Source organism: Astyanax mexicanus, chromosome 17 (assembly GCF_023375975.1).
Source record: "Astyanax mexicanus isolate ESR-SI-001 chromosome 17, AstMex3_surface, whole genome shotgun sequence".
Taxonomy (NCBI): Eukaryota; Metazoa; Chordata; class Actinopteri; order Characiformes; family Acestrorhamphidae; genus Astyanax; species Astyanax mexicanus.
In genome coordinates this window covers 19,608,379-19,629,138 of record NC_064424.1, presented here as the reverse complement: position 1 = coordinate 19,629,138, position 20,760 = coordinate 19,608,379, and the positions used below count along the sequence as shown (strand labels likewise).

Below are 20,760 nucleotides of genomic sequence, written 5' to 3'. Positions count from 1 at the left end.
GGGCTTCGCTTAAATACAGTCATATGGAAAAGTTTGGGCACCCGTATTAATCTTAATCATTTTTAGTTCTAAATATTTGGGTGTTTGCAACAGCCATTTCAGTTTGATATATCTAATAACTGATGGACACAGTAATATTTCAGGATTGAAATGAGGTTTATTGTACTAAACAGAAAAAAATTTGACCGGTGCAAAAGTATGGGCACCCTTATCATTTTATTGATTTAAATACTCCTAACTACTTTTTACTGACTTACTGAAGCACAATTGGTTTGTTAACCTCATTGAGCTTTGAACTTCATAGCCAGGTGTATCCAATCATGAGAAAAGGTATTTAAGGTGGCCAATTGCAAGTTGTTCTCCTATTTAAATCTCCTCTGAAGAGTGGCATCATGGGCTCATCAAAACAACTCTCAAATGATCTAAAAACAAAGACTGTTCAACATAGTTGTTCAGGGGAAGGATACAAAAAGTTGTCTCAGAGATTTAACCTGTCAGTTTCCACTGTGAGGAACATAGTAAGGAAATGGAAGACCACAGGGACAGTTCTTGTTAAGCCCAGAAGTGGCAGGCCAAGAAAAATACCAGAAAGGCAGAGAAGAAGAATGGGGAGAACAGTCAAAGACAATCCACAGACCACCTCCAAAGAGCTGCAGCATCATCTTGCTGCAGATGGTGTCACTGTGCATCGGTAAACAATACAGCGCACTTTGCACAAGGAGAAGCTGTATGGGAGAGTGATGCGAAAGAAGCCATTTCTGCAAGAACGCCACAAACAGAGTCGCCTGAGGTGTGCTTTACTGTGTCAATCAGTTATTAGATATATCAAACTGAAATGGCTGTTGCACCCAAATATTTAGAACTAAAAATGATTAAGATTAATAGGGGTGCCCAAACTTTTTCATGTGACTGTAGATCGAGCCCGAGTTTGAAAGGAAAAGTCTTGAAACTTGCGTAGAAAAAGTGTCAAGCGAGCTGGCTAACGACAGAGGATCTACCAGAGTCCACCCATCCAGAACATTTGAAGCTGCACTGATGTACTCTTTGATGCTTTGGGACATGCAGTAAAATTGCAGGAGTACTTTATTTTTATATTATTATTATTATTTATAATTTTTTTCTTCTTCTTCTTCTTCTTCGTCTTTCATACAGTATGTACAGGAAGCCTCGCAGACCAGGCCTCTGCATCTTCACAGTAAAAATGAGGGAAAAAAGTGCACACGAAGGCAGTACGACCGGCAGAGCAAGAGCCTGACTGACTCAGCGTCTGAGTCCGGCTAGCGCTATTAGCTAACGCCGCAGAGCTCTAACGAGCTAAAGCCAGAACTACAGCGTGAACGCGCTCTGAAGAACACACCGTATGAGGCGACGAACGAGGGAGCTTCATAGCGATTCTACGTAGCTTAATGGCGATTCTACGTATGTCGACGATGTACTGCAATACATTTCATAAAATCACCTCAGGCTAGCGTAGCGACAGAACTGGCAGTAGAACACTTAGATTAGAGATTAGCATTGACAAAAACTCTTACAAAGGCTTCATTGTAAGATCTTTCGGAGATCGTTTGGACAGAAATAACTCTTAAGAAGTCATTTTCCTCCATGTATTACAGTAAATCTAATCAACCCAGCATAGCATCACTCCCTCAGCCAGCATTCATCATCTTGCATTACGCCCGTAAAAAAAGTACCTGTACATAGCTAAAGAGTACTGTATATATTCCCCAGCACTATTAGCGTTGTGTTATAGAGCGCTGTTTACATAAATTCAACAGACTACATTTTCCAAGTACCCTATTTACTGTAAAATGGATTCACAATATCTACAAAATATCACAACATTTGATTTATTATCTATATTATCTCTTCATATATTATTAATTTTTTTTACTTGGCTTTAAAATTGGAATATAGTCGTAAATCTGTTTCTTCTATTCATTGCACTACGTTGCTCTACCCATCTTTGATTTTGTACATTTGCATTTAGCACTGATGCTATAGAGGCTATATCTTATACTGTATAAAACATATATATCATGTACGTGTGACTCTGTATATGTGATTAGCATAATTCGACGTATTTATACTCCTATATAAATATACTCCTCGGATATGGTTTTCATTTATGGTTTTACACTATTTTTGTGTCGACAAACAATACCGATAAGATCGTTTGAACTAAACCCCTACCAGAGCCCGCGGGAGACACAGGAGGGGACCTAGAGACTCCAAACAAAGCTATCTGGAGCCGAACTACAAGATACAAAGACGTCAGGCCTCATACTAAAATAGGACACTATAGCGTAACCGAAGGTGATAAGACATTAATGAAGAGATTGTCATGCATTAATCTACTTTTAATACAGCATGTGTATGTCTCTATGTATGGCGATTGTGTGTGTATGGACAACTTCCATAGTCTTCCACTAACATTCGGCACACCGAAAAAAAAATAATAATAATAATAAAAAGAAAAATAGACAAAGAATATTCTTCCCAACATCCGAATAAATATCTCTCACGTAACAACGATGGGTGGATTTTTGTGGGTTTGGTGGATTTCATGAGGATCTGAAGCTATCATAGCAACAATGACAGCTGCGGCGATGATACGATGCTTCCATGGATCGGATGAAATGGTCAAGTTAATGTTTTTTTGCTTAATATAGCTTGCTGTCACATAAGTACATACGTTACGCAACTGTTTTTTTTTTTTTCATCTAAAAAAATGTCTTCGTTTAAAATTCACATGTAAACCTGGTACTTTCTAAGTATTGAACGCAAAAGTTCATTATGGTTTGGCACATTTCCTTAAATGCAACATTAACATTAATAAAGAGGAGAGAAAGAAATCAACAGTGTCTTGTACTGTACAGTAAAAAAACAACAACAAACAAAAGAAACAAACAGAACTATACAGTTCAGTAAAACCGTCACAATAGTTACTTGCAAATAATGGCAGACGTTATGCAAAAACCTAATCACATATAACCATCGTACTGTACGCTTCTGTCATATCATTACACTTCATACCACTTCCTATTCTCAGTCACTGTGCAGTTTGTCTCTTTATGATATATATGACATGATGGCGACGAAACAGTAATTCGTCTTCAGTTGCAATAACATTGCAGTTAAACGCAGTTAAGCATCCGTGTGATTTGTCTTTGCAAACGTAAAAAAAAGAGAGAAAAAGATCAAAAAGCAAAAAACAACAATACTCGGGACGCATGCCACGATGTGCATTCATGTAGACATGTAGATGAACACATCTGAACAGAATGTAAACGAACACACCGATCACAAGAAACGACATAACTAAATGATCTATAGTCGTATTCAGTTAAAACGATCAGAACTTCAGTGTGAAGCAATGGCATTATTTTACTGTCCTTTTTGGCACTGGTCCAAACCTGAAATGAATCCTTTAACCCCTTGAACCCTTGGCTCATACTCGAGTTATATGAGTATATACAGTCTTAACATACACCACAAAGGTGCGACAGAGGGTTCTTCGAATGAAACTGAACTGAAACTTGGATCATGTCTTATGACTTTTGCCATGTCCTATGCTAAACCTTAAAAACAGTGAAGTTAAAACTGGTTCACATGGACATTCTAGCCAGACATCGCTGGTCACGATCATTACCACACACTGCGCTGTCCACAGTGGGAGGTACTGCCTCTATCCATGAGGAATATTGAATGTCTGCACTTTAGAACCTCCATGTGACAGTCTCTATCAGGCCTTGCTCAAATTTAAACGCTTGATCATTCAACCTTACTCACAAGATAACACCTCACAAATTATACTGGGGTGACCATTCCTAAGCCTTTTTTTGAGGTAACACATATTCTAGATCAGTTTACATTTCCCTAAATAACACTTCGTCAGTTCTTTCAATTGTTAAAGATTGTTAAATCTTTCGAACATCGACTTCATTAAACGTTTTGTTTGAAGGTTCTTTGGCAAATTGACTAAAATCTGAGCTCCTTCATGAAATTTCTGTTGTTCTATGGCATCTTTAAAAGAACCCTTTGTAGCATCTTTTAGCATTTTTTAGATTGTACTGTAGTGACCATATACTATAAACCAGGGGTTTCAAACATGTCTACAAAGAGACAGTTTGGCTGCAAGTTGTTTTTTTAATTATTATTATTAAACAACCAGCAGCACACTGATTCCACCTGATTTCACCTGTTTAATCAGTGGGTTGTTTCCAGTCTGGAAACAACTGATCTCATACCAACTGAGCATCTATCTGCTTGGCTGGATTGAAACTTTGCAGCCACATCAGCGCAATGTGGACATGTTTGGCACCCCTATTGTAAACCATTCAAAAACTAAACACAGCACAAAAAGTAAGGACATTTGTGTTTGGTAGATTGGCATTTCTTTGTTGTATCAATATTTCTTGGCAATAAGTCTTATACTGTTGGAAAACCTGTTCATTTCCCTTTCTAATGGCACCATATTTGTAGAGCTGTAGAGCTGAGTATGTGGGTTGTGCCAATGAAAACATGGCCAAATCTTCTCTGCCATTGCCAAACAGCTAATTTTGCTGTTGCTATTGACACTTCTTATAAGCTTCTGACCTGGGTGAAGCCTGTGCGATAGGGAAATTTCAAGCTGGTAATCTGCAAAATTTCTGCAAGTTGCATCATTATTTGTTGAGTCCTACCAGTATCTACAAATTGAAGGCCACGTTCCATGGAGGGGACAAAGTCAGAGAGAGGTTGTGAAGTGGGTGTCCCAAGAAGATGACACCAAAGAAGATCATCAAACGAGTCAGTGGCAGAATTAGCTGTTTGGCAATGGCAGAGATGATTTGGCAACTTTTTTTTAGCTTTACTGCTCTACATCCTACAATGAACGTTCCTTGTTGCAAGCATTTTAACCATTTAAAAGAGAAATTAACAGGCTTCCCAATGGTATAAGATTTACAAAAACTACCTACTTTTTGTGCTATAAATTGTTTATAATAACTTATTTTGAAGGCCGAGTATGAAGCCCGCACATAGAGTTTAAAACTTTTTAGGGTTCAAAGGGTTAAATCCCTCCAAAAAAATCCCCACCACGATCAACATCATGGCATACTGCTATCAGCAGCTTGATGCTGCTCATGTTTCTCTCTCTCTTTTCTTTTTTTTTTTTAAAGACGATAAACATACGCCTCAGGTGGTGACTAAACCGGCCATGTGAAGTAGGCTGGCCCAGTGCCTCCGTCGGAGTCAGCTGCATTAAATCAAGGCTAGGAAAGTGTGAGCTTGAAGACGAGTTCAGTGTGTGGCGAATGATTCATCTCAACAGGAGAGGCATTGAGAAGGCACACCGTTTCTTTACCTTTGAGCCTACTTGGGCTGTTAAAACAATAAGAGTCACCGGACTGGAAAACACAGAGAACGCAGAACCCATGGGGACGAGAAAGCAATTCTAGATGATATTGCTCTAGGTCAGCCGAGCCTCCGAGAGCAGACACTGACGATTATTAATGATGCACCCACGGACATCGCTGCTGGCTGTTGAAGGCTACAGGCATTCACTATGCCATGGCAACCGACGAGCGAGCGGCGACGGCTCAGAGCTTTGTGTCTGGTGACGTACAGAGCGTGAGTTAACAGCGCGCTAGATGGCTTTGTGATCGTCCTGAATGGAGTGGCGCCATCAGTGATTTCATCTCGGCGATGAAGAATCTCACACGGCTTGTCAGACCATACCGTACAACGACAACTCTCTGATAAACAACAAAATATCATGACCGCCTCCTGGTTTCTGCACTCATTGCACATTTTATCAGCTCCACTGATGTTTCTCTGCATACCTTATTAACCTCCTTTCACTATTCTCCTATTCTTTAATAGCCATATATCCCCATAGATCCCAACAGAGCAGATTTAATTTTGGTGGTGGGTCATTGTCAGCACTGACTTCCAGTGACACTAATTGACAAGACCGTAATCACTAGTGAAAGGACACTGCACTCAGGATGTTGCTTACAGGTTATTTCTGATTGGTAGACTATTATCAGTTCAGCAGCAGTGACCCTATGGTGTTCAAAAACTGCAGCAGCACTGCTGTGCCTGATCCACGTATTGTACAAGTGCAACACACAATAAGGCCCAATCCCATTTCACCCTTCAAACACCTGATACCCCTTCTTTTCGAGTGTAACCCTTCCCCTTGGAACCCTCCCCCTAAGAATTGGGACAACCCTTCAAACATCTGATACCCCTTCTTTTCGAGTGCAACCCTTCCCCTCAGAACCCTCCCCTTAAGAATTGGGACAACCATTCAAACACCTGATGCCCCTTTTTTCGAGTATAACCCTTCCTCTTGGAACCATCTCCCTAAGAATTGGGACAACCTTTCAAAGACCTGATACCCCTACTTTTCAAGTGTAACCCTTCCCCTTAGAACCCTTACTCCTAAGAATTAGGACAATCCTTTAAACGCCTTATGCCCCTTATTTTCGAGTGTAACCTTTCCTATCTGAACCATCCCCCTAAGAATTGGGACAACCCTTCAAACATCTGATGCCCCTTCTTTTCGAGTGTGACCCTTTCCCTTGGAACCGTCCCCCTAAGAATTGGGACAACCCTTCAAACACCTGATACCCCTTCTTTTCAAGTGTATCCCTTCCCCTTGGAACCCTCCCCCTAAGAATTGGGACAGCCCTTCAAACACCTACACTTCCAGCCTAACAAGATTCGGGACACCCTTTACCTCTTGGTGTACACACGCAAAACAGAGGGGTATGGGTAAGGGGTAGGGAAGTGGGATTCAGCCTAACACATGACTAACCACCATGTCAATAAGAATGACCATAGCAATGACAATAAGAATGACCCCAACCCAATTAATACCTGCTCTGTGTTGGTCCTCTAAAGCAAGGAGGATAATAATAAAGTATGCCGAGAAAGAGATACAGGACTACAAGTCTGTAATTATAGAACTACAAACTGTACAAAGTGGACAATGAGTGTAGAAACAAGGAGGTGGTCATAATATTCTGACTGGACTGTGCATTAACAAACACAGACACAAACAAAGTTGACTATCAACTGACTGTTGATATCCACATGAAAATATAAAAGTAATGTATAATAAAATAACAACAACAACAACAACAACAAATGGTCTCAAGGCGAATAAATACAATAAAATTAATACAGTAATAAATTAATAAATAAAAGCAAAGCAATAATGATAGCATTGTATGGCTACTCCAGACTTGACTGGCAGTTCTTCTTATTTTTTATTTTTTGTCGTTTCTGTGGTTGCTTTCATTTGTCTCGTGTTCATTTCTGGCCATTGGACCTCGTCATGGATGGCTTTCTGTTGACGTAGGTGGCCCAGTAGGCAAGGTTGAAGATGAAGAAGAGCACAGGGAAGATGATGCGTGAGATCTTGTCCACTTTGCTGACGCGATTGTACGACTTCTTCGCGCCCTCCATGATGTACTCCCCGTCCATCCTAGACAGGCGAACTTCTCGCACTGGCTGGGGTGGAGGTGGAGCTGGGGTGGTGGCGCTCTTAGCGATGGTGGTCAGCCCGGGGTCCTTTCCCACGCTCATCGGGTAGGTGGTGCCCACGATGTTGAAAGTGTTGTTGGCCTTCTTGGAGAACGGGGTCGACTCGCGCGTCTGCGGCAGAAGAAAATCAATGGAAACAAATGAGCTGCACTGTTATGAATGAGGAACAACACAAATCTGCTGTGTAAGCTCTCAACAGCTTAACAGCAAATGCAAAGAAATACAGTTCAATATTTCCTAAAGGACAAGTGAATCACAATTTATCTCACTAATGGCATATTTTTTAAAAACTGTTTTTTTTTTACTTACTGGACAGAAAGTGGTTCAAATAAATATAAATACAAGACAAGTATTAAATAAAGCCCTTGTCTCAGTCTAAATTTATGAATGTTTCAAGCAGGAGAAAAATGACTTTAGGTTTAATCACCAAAACACAGCAGAAAAATTGTTTACTTAATCATAGCTGAACAGAAAAATTAATCATAGCTTTTTTTATGACACGCTTAAAAGATCTGGAGACGGTCGGATATGAATATTTGTTGGAACTTTGTATTTAACTTTTAATGTTGATGATGGTGTTAAAAGTATCGCATATATGTTAATACATTTCATTTTTGCAACTTAAAAACCACAATTTCTGCTATTTATGTGTCTTTTTTTCTACTTTTTTTCTAATTTTTATTTCAATTAGTTTTCCTGTCTTTCTCCCAATTCAGCTAGACCAATTCTCTCACCCATTTAGCTGCAACTCAGCTGTATAACCCCCATCAAAAATGATGCCACAACACAAGCAAGGTGAAGACTAGCACATGCCTCTTTTCAAACTGCTGCTGATGTAGCATTTCCGAGTAGCATCACAGTGCACTCGGAGGAAAGCACAGCGACTTGATTCCCATACATCAGCTCACAGATGTTTAGGGGAAAGAGCGCCATCTACCCACCCAGAGAGAACATTTTTAATTTCGCTCTCTCAGGGCTCTGGCAGCTTGAAGCAAGCTGAATGACAGGGATTCGAATCAGCAATCTCCCGATCATTGTGGCAACACTTCAGACTGCTTGAACACTCTGTGCCGCTATTTATGTTTGATTAGTTAAGATAATCGTTAACCACACAGAACAGAAAATCAGCTTTGTAACTGTTTTATACAATTAAGAACAACAATTAAATAAAAACAAAAAACAGCTGCTTAATTTAACAACTGTGTGTGTTCATGCTTCATTATATTAATTTACTCATTATAACGTTCATGTAAAATCTTAGTATTTCAATATTGTCTTTATTTCTTAACAACACAAATGATGCACTTCAGGGCATTATTCTTAGACATAAATATCTCAGTATGATTAACAGATATTAATAGCTCTCTGGTAAAACACATGCTGTGTTGCAAACCATACACTTCTGTACTTAACTTACTCCATTAGCCAGTTGTAATACACAGGCGTAAATTAGCCCGTCAAACCAAAACCTACACTTTTTTCAAAAAATTATTTTGTTTTAAATTATTTTTCTATTATCTCCTCAATTTACACAACCAATTACCCAACCCACTCACCCAACACTCGCCCTATCACTAGTGATGTCCCAACACCAGGAGGGTAAAGACTAGTACATGCCTCCTTTGATACATGTGAAGTCAGCCACCTCCTCTTTTCCAACTACAGCTGATGCAGCAATGCCGAGTAGCATCACAGCGCGCTCAGAGGAAAGTGCAGCGACTCAGTTCTGATACATCAGCTCACAGATGCCTTGTGCTGAGCGACATCACCCTTTGGAGTGATGTGGGCAGAGAGCACCATCTACCCACTCAGAGAGAGCAAGGCCAATTGTGTTCTCTCAGGGCTCTGGTAGCTGATGGCAAGCTACACCAAAGCACACCAGCAAATTTATGCTGGAAAACCCTCCAATGTGGCTGAAATAAATCAATTCGGCAAAGATTAGATGTGAAAGACTCATTGCCAGTTATTTCCAACGCTTGATTGCAGTTGTTGCTCACCCTTTGGAGTGATGTGGGCAGAGAAGAAACCATCTACCAACCCAGAGAGAGAGAGCAAGGCCAATTGTGCTCTCTCAGGGCTCCGGTAGCTGATGGCAAGCTACATGAACAGGATTCGAACCAGCGATCTCCCGATCAAAGGGGCAATGCTTAGCCTGCTGGAACACTTGGAGCCCTAAAACCTTTATTATAAATCTAACCCTAAACCTAACCATAACATTTTATGATTAGAGAGATTCAATAGAAAATCATTTACTTAGAATTATTATTATTATTATTATTTAGAACTGCATTTAAAAGACATGCAGTTGAATGTAAGTTGAATGTTAGTTGAGCATCTACAGTACGTAAGAAGCATCTCTAATGGATCATCCAAGTAAAATGATGAAGTTGACTGAAAGCTCTCTAACGGTTGGAAAGATGGATGGGTTATGTCTTCGGATCCTGAAATTTCAGTCATACCAGTATTAAATCAGTGCATCAGTTCCTGTCCCATGACATTTGGCTTATCAGTGTATATTTCTGATGTTCTGCAAGCTTTTACAGTCGCAAATACATTCACAACTGAGACAAACGTTCATGCCTGCCTAAGATGTCCTGTGTGTGTATATGTATTTATTTACTCGTTTTTCTTTTTTGTTACCCCTGCTCTTTCTCGTATCTTTTACTCCCATAAGGCTCCACTCATAGCTAATCTCTTCCTGATGCTGCTGTATTTTTCTAAAGTGCACTTATTGCGTATCCTGCTTTATCTAACACTTGCAAGTCCCATAGGCAACCAACGGCTTGGCACTCCAATCAAGCGAATACCTGAGTACTGCCATGACTGCGGGCTGATAACGCTGCCTTTTTACAGTGCGGCCCGTCTGACAAAGCATTCTGACTCATTGGCCGAGGCTCTACTCCGCCTATCGAGATCGGTGTCTTCCTCGGAGCCAAGACAAAAGGCCAGGGTTTGCTCGTCTCCGCTCCAGTAAGTGGCAAATCGCATTGAGCCTTCTTTCCCTCCCTCCAACAAAATATACATATTTTAAAGCCAGCCAAAGAGGTTCCTGAGGGCAGCGTGGAGACTCATTACATGCGAGTGGGTCAAAAGTTTATGTGCGGTGAGAGAGAGGAAGAGAGAGAGGAAGAGAGAGAGGAAAAAAAGACCACCACAGGCTGCAGAAACGACTGCGGTTCACATGCAGTTGGAGGGCTTGTTATTTTCCATCGCTATTATATATCTTCTTCGTTCCTCTGTGGCGCAATAGGGCAGGCAGATGAGCTGGCTGAGTGTCAGCGGAGGCGAGAGCGTGAGCTGGTGGCTACAGTGCACCAAATGAGGGCATGTCTGCAGTTTCAATGATGAGTAACATAAGCCTGGGAATCAGGACAGAATCTGAGACATACACAGACACAAATACACACAGGCCTGGGAAATCCCCAGACATGAGCTCCTACAGAAGAGACACAACAATATACTCCACTTCCAATCAATATATACATATATATCAGTATAAGTACATTCACTGTACATACAAACTGTAATATCAGACTAAAAATAACCTGAGTAAATACAAAAAACAGTTTTTAAATGATGATTTTCATTTATTAAAGGGAGAAAGCTATCCAAACAAACATGGCCTTATGTGAAATTACTCCAAAAGGGCATGGACAACTCATCCACGAGGTCCCAAAAGAACCTAGAACAACATCTAAAGAACTGCAGACCTCACCCATGTCAATTAAGGTCAGTGTTTTTGATTCAATAACAAGAAGGAGGAGGTGAAAATTACATTCACCAACAAACTACTTAATGGTCTTAATGGTCCCCAGGACTTTGGGAAAATATTCTTTTTAGACTGACGTGACAAAAGTCGAACTTTTTGAAGGTGTGTGCTCTGTGTGTGTCCTAGCATACAATTAACACCTAATTTCAGAAAAACAAGGACATCATACTGAAAGTCAAAGCTGCTTTGCTGCATCAGGCTCTTGACAACTTGCTGTAATTGATGAAACCCTAAATTCTGCTCTCTACTAGAAAAACCTAAAAGAGACTGTTGGGCAATCTGTTCGTGACCTCAAGCTCAGGTGTACTTGGGTTCTGCAGCAGGACAATGAGCCAACGCACCAGCAAGTAACTAAATGAAAGTTTTAGAGTGGCCTAGTCAAAGTCTGACTGACAAAGTCAAAAATCCTCCAATGTGGCTGAATTAAATAAATTCGGCAAAGAAGAGATGTGAAAGACTCTTTGCCAGTTATTGCCAACACTTGATTGCAGTTGTCTCCAAGGGAAGGACAGCCAAATTATTAGGTTTAGGGGACAAACACTTTTTTATATAGGACCAGGCAGGTTAGCATAAAGTATTTGCCCTAATAAATGAAATTATAGTTTAAAAACTGCTTTTTTTATTTAATCAGGATATATATGTCTGGTATTAAAATGTGTTTTTAGTGTGAAAAATGTAAGTATGATAAAAAAATATATGTAGCAGCAAATACATTTTTACAGCACAGTATATCATTGCTGTCCAATGAAAAACAAGTATCTCCATTTTTGTCGACTTTAAGTTTACTACTGTCGTTTACCGCTGTCTCTTTGCTGTGAAGATGCTTGAAGATGAGGAAGAAGACACCGCAGACATTGCCTTAGGTGTAATACAATTATTTATTACAAAGACTAAGACAATATCTACAAGGCTTCCTAGGCCAGCCGTGGAGAGAGATGTTGCCAATCCGATGTTCCTCTGTTCTCTCTCTCGTACACTATGTCGGGACCCCTTTTAAAGGTCTGTGGTACACATCTGGAAACACTTAAACCTACACAGCCATACATAGCCATAGGCGGAGCCTACAGTACATGCATTAGTGAAAGAGTATAAAGAGAAATAAAAGAGAATATAAAAAGAATACATATGCTGATATATATGTCACTACATAATTTTAACACAGAAACTCTCCTTTACATTGTGCCAAATATCTTTAATGAATGAACCTATAGAAATACTTTAAAATGATCTGAAGTAAACTCTTTTTACATTGACTTCCTTTGAAAGTTTAGAAGGTTTTTTCTCTCTCCTGTAAAGTTGCTGTTCTGGAGATACTTGTTTTCATTTTCATTGGACAGCGATGATATTCAGTTCAGTATGATTCAGTATGATAGGGAACTCTGCTGCTGTGGGTCAAGCTGCTGGCAACTTTTGAATGTTTAGACATTTAGAGAAATTAAGACTGAAATTAAACAGTCAAATTGATGCATCTACTATTACTCATCTCCACAATTCACTTATGCTTTCTGATGTACTGTGAGCCAATGTCTTGGCAATGTCTTTGCTCTCTAGCCTGACTTTGTATGGGAAGAATTTCACCTGTCAAAGTGTCTATCCCTCGGCCACGGCAAACATTTGCGGGGCGATATCAAACTCCTGTCAAAACCCAAAGAACCGCCTGCCTGGATGACAAGGCAGGAAGCAGCACGTTCCAGCAAATAAGCAGGGCTTCCTCATAACAGGGCAATAGGGAACACACACATATCAGTAGGAGATATGATGGGCTGACAGCACCGGGGCAGGATGCCTAAAGGGCATTGCAATGCGCCTGCCAAAGGTAATGGACTTCATCCATCCGAAGAGTTCGGGGTGAAAGCAGGGTCGAGAAGTTGGTCGCGATTCGCCAACCGAACAGGCAGCGGAATAATGAAAGACGGATGAAAAACGGATGAAGTTATATTTACTGTAAAGGAAAGAACAGGTGACACAGGGCATGATTTAATATGCAGAAGAGCTCTGAGAGCAATAACTTGCGATGACAAAGTAGGTTACTAAATCTAGGTGCGCTGTCATTTATGCGTGCAAAAAAAAATAGCGGTTTGGCACGCAACTATTTGATCCGTGCATGTTTTATCTGTAGTGAATGCTGACACAGAGCCCTGAAGAGATTCTTAGCTCCACATTGTGTTCCTGACATTAAAAAAGAATGCAGCTGACAGGAAAAAAAACATAATAATCTACAAAACAATGCCACAAGGCCCCGGAACTCGTTTGAGCAGACTGAAAGAAGTGGTAATGACTCCAGTACAAAAGAGCAGTTACACTGAAAGTGCTGCACTCATCTTTCCGCTGAATAGAAAGGGGGCAATTTCAGAGCTTGGACCCCCTTACCAATGCAGATGTCTCTTCAAAGAAGAACAAACCTCGCCTGCCGCCCCTCCATCATGGGGCATTGATTCTTTCCGCACTGGCAACCAGCCTGGGGCTCTGAACACTGTGGGCTTATGTCTGCATTAGAGGGGGATTACTAGGAACACGTTTTTTTTTTTTTTTTTACGTGACCCGGCCCACTTGAACTAGGGTCCTTTTAAATCAGGTATTGGCAACATGAGCTCCCCAACCAGAGCCTGATTGGGGAAATACTCTGGTAAGGATTTGTACAAGTCAGATAAAGCAAACGCTGGTGTTAACACTCTGACTGCAGTTTGTATTCACAGTGCATATAGAAAAAAGGGCAGGCCAACAGAGCTTCGGTAATCCGACTTGGGTGGCAGAAAGACAACGAATGTATTCTGAAGATTTTAAAGAACAGCCTCAGAAGATACAGTATATACATATATACATACAGTATTCTAAAGAAAAAGAAAGCAAGAGAAGTTGAAAGCGGATAAAACTTTATTCATAATAAGCTGCTGCTCGAACTAAGTTTGACAACATTGGTTTTGACCGTCCTTCTGCGGTGGCCCAAAAGTAAAGAGTAATATCACACTGACTAAAGGCATTAAATGAAAGTAAAATGTTCAAAAAACAGTATTTCATCAAAATATAATCACCAGTAAAGTACATATTGTATTTTTTCTTATTTAATCCAAACCAGCACAAGCCTGAACCACTTCACATTTCTATTTGATGACTGGAATCATATGTCTGCATTATAGGAGCTAGTGTTTTCAAGTTTTAAAGTAGTTTCAACTGTTTCAGAAAATGCAAACAGAAAAGCGACTCTGGCATGAATAACATCAACATTCAGCGCAGGTCGTTCCGTGTTCTACAGCGGGACATAGCAAAGTTATGGAACATAATACTAGTTTCTATTCTATTATTATTATTATTATTATTATTATTATTATTATAATTACAAAAGTCTTTAAATGTCTTAAATTTAGTTTTACATATTCAAGGTCTAAAAATATCTTAAAATACCTGAAATATTAGGAGGGGAGGCATTAAATTATATCTGAGGCAAAGTAATTCACGTAATTTTTGAGCGTTTAATTTTTTAGCCACGCTGAGTTGTCAAATTTAGCCACGTGAGGTGTTTAAATGTAGCCACACTTTTAGCTGCACAGAGTGTTTAATTTTAGCTAATAATTTTAGCCATGCCACAGTAAAACCTTTTTTTTGTGAGGTATTAAAAATGTCCTAAAAGTCATTAAATTTGAGCTTGTGCAGATATGTGAAGATACCCTGTCTAACTTACACTTAGGCTGAGACAAGACTAGTGACCCTATTTTAGCAATCTATAGACAAGCTGTGAACCGCACAATGCGCAACTTGATTAATCATGGGTGTGCTTTAGGCATAACATGAATTTAACCAATCAGCATGCCATTCCCTTTAAGAGCCAATCTGACTTTGGCGGATTGGTATTTTAACAGTGCAGTGCATTCACAAGCTGTAAAGGTGCGTGAGCAGGTAAAAGTTGGGTGCAGTCTTGATTGATCTCTTCAAAATCAATTCTATGAACTCTCTCTCTCTCTCTCTCTCTCTCTCTCTCTCTCTCTCTCTCTCTGTGAAGTGAGCCCATGAACACACCCCATGTCATGTCAGTGACAATACTGGGCAATAAACTAGGCATTTGGCATTTAATTAGTGAGCAGTCTAAAAAGGTTAATGTTGACTCAGGCTTATGACACAATGTTGGCAAATGAAATATGAATGTGAAATTGCCAGAGGGCCTGCAGTTTCTCTTGTCTGAGGTAGAAGATAACCAGTTCTGCACTCGTAGCTGCAGGGCTCAGGCTGCAATCCCTTCATAGGATAACAAAAGCCAAACAAAACAAAAGTACAAAAGCGAGTGCATTCAACCAGCAAGCTGTCGTTTCCTTTCAATCCAGAGTGAGTTTGAAAGATCCGCTTTTGAATTCTGAAACTTTTTGGAGTCATCTAATGGTACAACATGAACTACATTTACTTACTTACTTACAATTAGACTTATAAAGTGCCTTTCTGCATTTCTAGGCATCCAAAGATGCTTACAATTATCTTTTTCACACAATCATTTACACTCAGTACTCAACCAACACACATACCGGTGACAAGAAGCAGCCAATCATGCATAGCACACTCTCAACCAGAAACCACCGTCCACCTGGAGGACTGCCAATCCATATCTGTGCATACAGTCATACTGTCACGTGGGCCAAACCAAGAACAAACACTCGCAGATACCAACCAAACAATTTATTATTAAAGAAGTTAAACTTACAGGAGTAGTCAGAGATCTAAAGAAAGCGGTCTAAAACTAAATAAAAATAGGTCGGTAACAAGGAAAGGAAACAAAAGAAACACTTAGTAAAAGAGCTAAGAGAAAGCTAGATTCAATACCCTGGCGAGGACTAAAACTAAACTAAAACAGGGGGGGTATTTATACAAACACAGACAGGTGTGAGCAATCAGAAGCTCAGAAAGCTTGAACACCGTAGCGGCAAGCGATCACCAGAGCCCAGAAGGTCCGGAGTGAGTGCATGCTGGGAGTTGGAGTCTTTAGTGTGTGTACCCAGAGAAGTCCAGAGCAGGCAGACTGGCAACTTGTGTCAGGACTGACACATACACACATACATACTTATACCCACATCCACATACACTCACAACACCAGGGCAAGTTTAGAGTATCCACATTTTCTGGGCAATTCAGTATACCCCTGTTCACATGATCTTTCTGTTTTTGGACTATGGGAGGAAACCAACGTCCCCGGAGGAAACCTATTGAGACACAAGGAGAACAAAGGAAACTTTACCCAGAGAGGGACTTGAACCCAAGCCTCCAGCGCTTGGAGGCAGCTGTGCTAATCACTAAGCCGCATGTTCGTGCTAGTAATAAAAAACTTTCCCCTTGTAGATTGTATCCAGCATTTTAGAAAGAATTTGTTGTGAGCCGTCAGGAGAAACTCAACTTGGCACGCGGCTGACGCAATTGCTAAACCTTATGCTTATGCAGTAATGAGCTACTGATTATGCAAATGAACTGGAGAACATTTGCCAAGAGGTTTCGTGGAGTTTTAACACAGGGACCGGCTCTGCCAACGCCACGCTCATTAACACGAACAGTTACAGCAGCTCGTACAGTATATTAAACAGCATATTATGAGCTTGGTTGGTGGTTTAATTACATTTGTGATGCGTTGATTAGCCGCTAGTCGCTAAAATGAAATATGCGTTTGTTTATGAGACGAATTAAAAAAGAGGCTTGTTAACCAAACACGGGTCTAATCGCCTGGGAGGCCACGTTACCGGACCGCTGCACTCCATCAATCACAATAAATCACAATCACTTTGGCAGAAACCACCGGAATTGTTAAGAGACGCAATTCAGAGATTCACTCTTGCGTCTTTGCGTCCTGTTTCTCGTTCGAGACACTTATATATGTGTTGCACACGGTGAAAAGCGTACGCAGCGGGGCTAAAATCACCCCTCTTTACATGGATATTTAAGCTGCTACCCTGTGTGTGGATGTGTTATTGCCCAGGACATGGGGGGGTCTGCTGACAGCTACAGAGGATGTGTAATGCCACTGGGACTGGAATGTGATGCAGAACCATTATGGCCCAGTGTGTAACGCACTAACTGTCAGGCAGCATGAATTAAACATGTTCTAAATCCCTCATCAAGGTAAACGCTGCCTCTCTCTCCAGCGCTAATGCGCCGCTCGGCTCGAATCCTCGCCCGTCTCGCACACCCTGCCATTTACAGACACCAGCACAGGCATATCCGCGCTGAAAATAGGTTAAACATTAGCATAGACGCAACAATTAAAATTAGCTCGTCCCGTGTGATAACGTCTCTATTTCCTATTCCCTGTTCGGAACTATACGCAGCATGGCAAACACAAAAAACGCGAAACGAGGAAATCTTTATTTTGGGTTTATTCTTTACTTAAGCTCCTGCTAGTTAAGGTCTAGAATTGTGCTGTAGTATTAAGCTATGGCTTTACTTGTTATTTTTGGGTTCGCAAAAAAAAAAAAAGAAAAGGAAAAAAAAGTGAGGTTTGTTAGAATAAGTGTTATAATAGTGTAAATAATTGCTCAAGCAAGTGGATCATAAAGTGTGAAAACAGAAAGAAAACTAAAGGCATCCAAATAAAACAAACACAGAATAACACAAAGATATTTGCGTTATAGGTGTTTCTATAGGTCTACCTATTTAAAAAATAGCTTTGTAACTCCTATATAATTTCAGCACTTTTTCATTCCAACTTCTCATCTTTCAAAACAAACAAAAACCAAGAAAAACATATACCATTCCAGCACCCTACTGGTTTATACTCGATTATCCATCACACCTGCATATCTCGCCATTTTTTTTAGCACTGATTGCGGCACACATTTACTCTGGCATTGTTTCAATAAGTGCATGTGCATCACAAAACGAAATAAGTACAACAGATTATCCTTAGATTTCCTTTATGTTTAATGACGTTCTGTAGTTGGTCTAAACATTTTAACTAACCGAATAAGTTTTGAATGTTTTGAATGCAGACTCACTGAAGCATATTCCTCAATTCCTAAAATTCATACAGTGCCTACAGCTAGTTTCCTAGCCACTTTTGAATTTCTCATATTTTCTTATATTTTTTATATATATTTTTTATTCATCTTAAAACTGATTCGGTTCATTTCCTTGCATCTCTCCCTTAGATTATGTTTCGCAGTTCTACTGACAATCCTCTCAATCTAATTGCTCTTCACACTGAGACACTCCATCAATTCTGAGACCCTATATAGACAGGTGTGTCTTTCCTAATTATGTCCAATGAATGCAGTTAGGCACAGACTCCAATTAAATTGCAGATGCATCTCGAGGGCCATTAGCTGAAGCAGTAGATGCACTCGAGCTCAGCTGGGAGTGCCAGAACAAAGAGTCTGAATACTTACTTTAATACATTTACAAAATGCTGCAAAACATGACTTTTTAAGAAGATGAATATAAAACATAAATGTAAAAAAATAAAAAGGTTCTAAAAAATATTTGCATGCACTGTATAATAATTCATTCTTTACATCATGCTGTTTGTCTAAGTTGTCTATTTTTTGTACATAAATAGTTCCTTCCTAACCTAAATTTTAAACAAACTTGAATTGAAAGTTTTAATTTATTTGTGTCTAGATTAAATTTCTTATTATTTTCTACATGTGCCTTTAAAGCTTGTTGGTCTGTGGAGGATTAGAAAGGAAGAATTTTAGTCCCACTTTATATTCAGTATCTCTAATAACTGTATAATTACACATTAGTAATCAAGGTAATAATAAAGTAACTACTGATAAAGTTTGCATTGTTACAGATTAATTACAATTATAAAGGTTATGTAATTAAACAGTTAAAGCAGAATATTTTGTCTACTGTATGTAACATGTAATGTTTTATTGTCACGCCTGACTCCTGTCTCTAACTGGGATCTCCAGCCTCTAGACTACAATACCCAGAATGCAACACACATTGACCTCCCTCTCTCACATGTGCGATCACATGACACCCGGCACTACTAGGAAGCTCATCACCAGGATATTGCACACACCTGTCTCACCTCCTATATATACACCCTCACTTCACTCACTCCTTGCTGGGTATTGTTGGTTTTCCACTCTACAAAGAGTTTATCTATTTTCTGTGTTAGCTCTCTCTCATTCCGACCTTGTTTTTGTAACCTTTGAACCTGATTTTTTGGCTGCCCTCTGATATCACCTTGCCTGTGTATGAGCCTTGGACTGTTTATCGTGTTTGGTATGTTTACTTCCTCCTGCTGTTGTTTAATGGTGTTGCATCTGCACATGTCTGAAATCTGTTCAGCAAATTAAATTGAGTTAAAATACCAAATATCTGACAAAATCAGCGCACATCGGACTCTTAAAAGGGAATGTGACTCGCTGATTGGTTCATTTCGTCTTACGTCCAAAACACACCCTTGATTTATCAAAGAGAATTAGTACATGCCTTGTGCTTTGTACCGCACAAGGTAGTGCGATATTTTTTTTTATTATTATTATTTTATTTTATTTTTTTTGTACCTGTGTGTTCGCTATTTCATTTAGCTGTTTTAGAATTTGTTAGATTATATTTCTTTTAGCATTTTGAGCTTAGTTTAGTTTAGTTCTATTTTTCTGTTTTTATTAAATGTTGTTAATAGCTTACTAGCTTCTTAGCTTGTTGCTGCCTTCTTTGTTATTTAGCATACAGAACTTCTTACTGGTCTTTTCAATGAATGTTGATTTATTCATTTAATAGCTTTATCTAACTATTTTAAGCCAGACAGACACTGTGTGATTTTTTTAATCGGGTGTGGAGAGCTCATCTGCATGTTTGAATGGTTTGTCCTGTAGGAAAACGCACGCGATTTATATGCTGACATTAATCCACCTGCAGAGCTTTAAACGCGCGGATGAGCTGTAACTTTTGGATCAGCACAAAAATCACAGTGTGATTTGTTACATTGAACTTAGTTCTACGTCACATCACAGACCATTTTCTTCATCCGAACCCGACAGCAGAAATTACAGATTAAATACCCTTGTTTTCATGTTTGTTAATTTATTTAGAAATAAATATTATAAGTAAGTAAGCAATGATATTATTTTGTTATATTTTTCGAAGAATAACTGAAAACATACTTAAATGTGGTATATCATGATATATATCGTTATCGTGATATAAAAAATTCCATAACGTGATATATGATTTTTCCTATATCGCCCAGCACTAGCACAACACATACTTTTTTCGTCGTTATGATAACAAAGACTGACTGATACGCTCTAAATCAAGCTCAACAATGCTACAGGACACATACTCTAATAGGACACATACTCTACCATCTTTATCGTCATTACTTGAGAGTAGCTGAGACAAGCAATGGTGAGGCCAGTCTGAAATGTGCTGGAGAAACAGTCAGTGTCCTGAGGCTTGTCAAATCCACCCACCTATAGCTCTTTGCCTACACTTTTACTGTACATTCTCTCAGGGACTCGCCACTGAAATGTAATTT

The 20,760-nt window shown here is 39.6% G+C and overlaps 1 protein-coding gene across 1 annotated transcript in view; it reads right to left on the bottom strand.

Moving 5' to 3' along the window:
- Positions 1–3,972: 3,972 nt before the first annotated feature.
- Positions 3,973–20,760, bottom strand: part of LOC103031495 (gamma-aminobutyric acid receptor subunit alpha-3) — a 237,099-nt gene continuing 220,311 nt past the window's right edge. Inside the window, exon 10 of the mRNA XM_049466513.1 lies at positions 3,973–7,644. Within this exon, the coding sequence (XP_049322470.1) occupies positions 7,300–7,644 (345 nt within the window). The 3' untranslated portion in view covers positions 3,973–7,299. The remainder of the gene's footprint in view (positions 7,645–20,760) is intronic.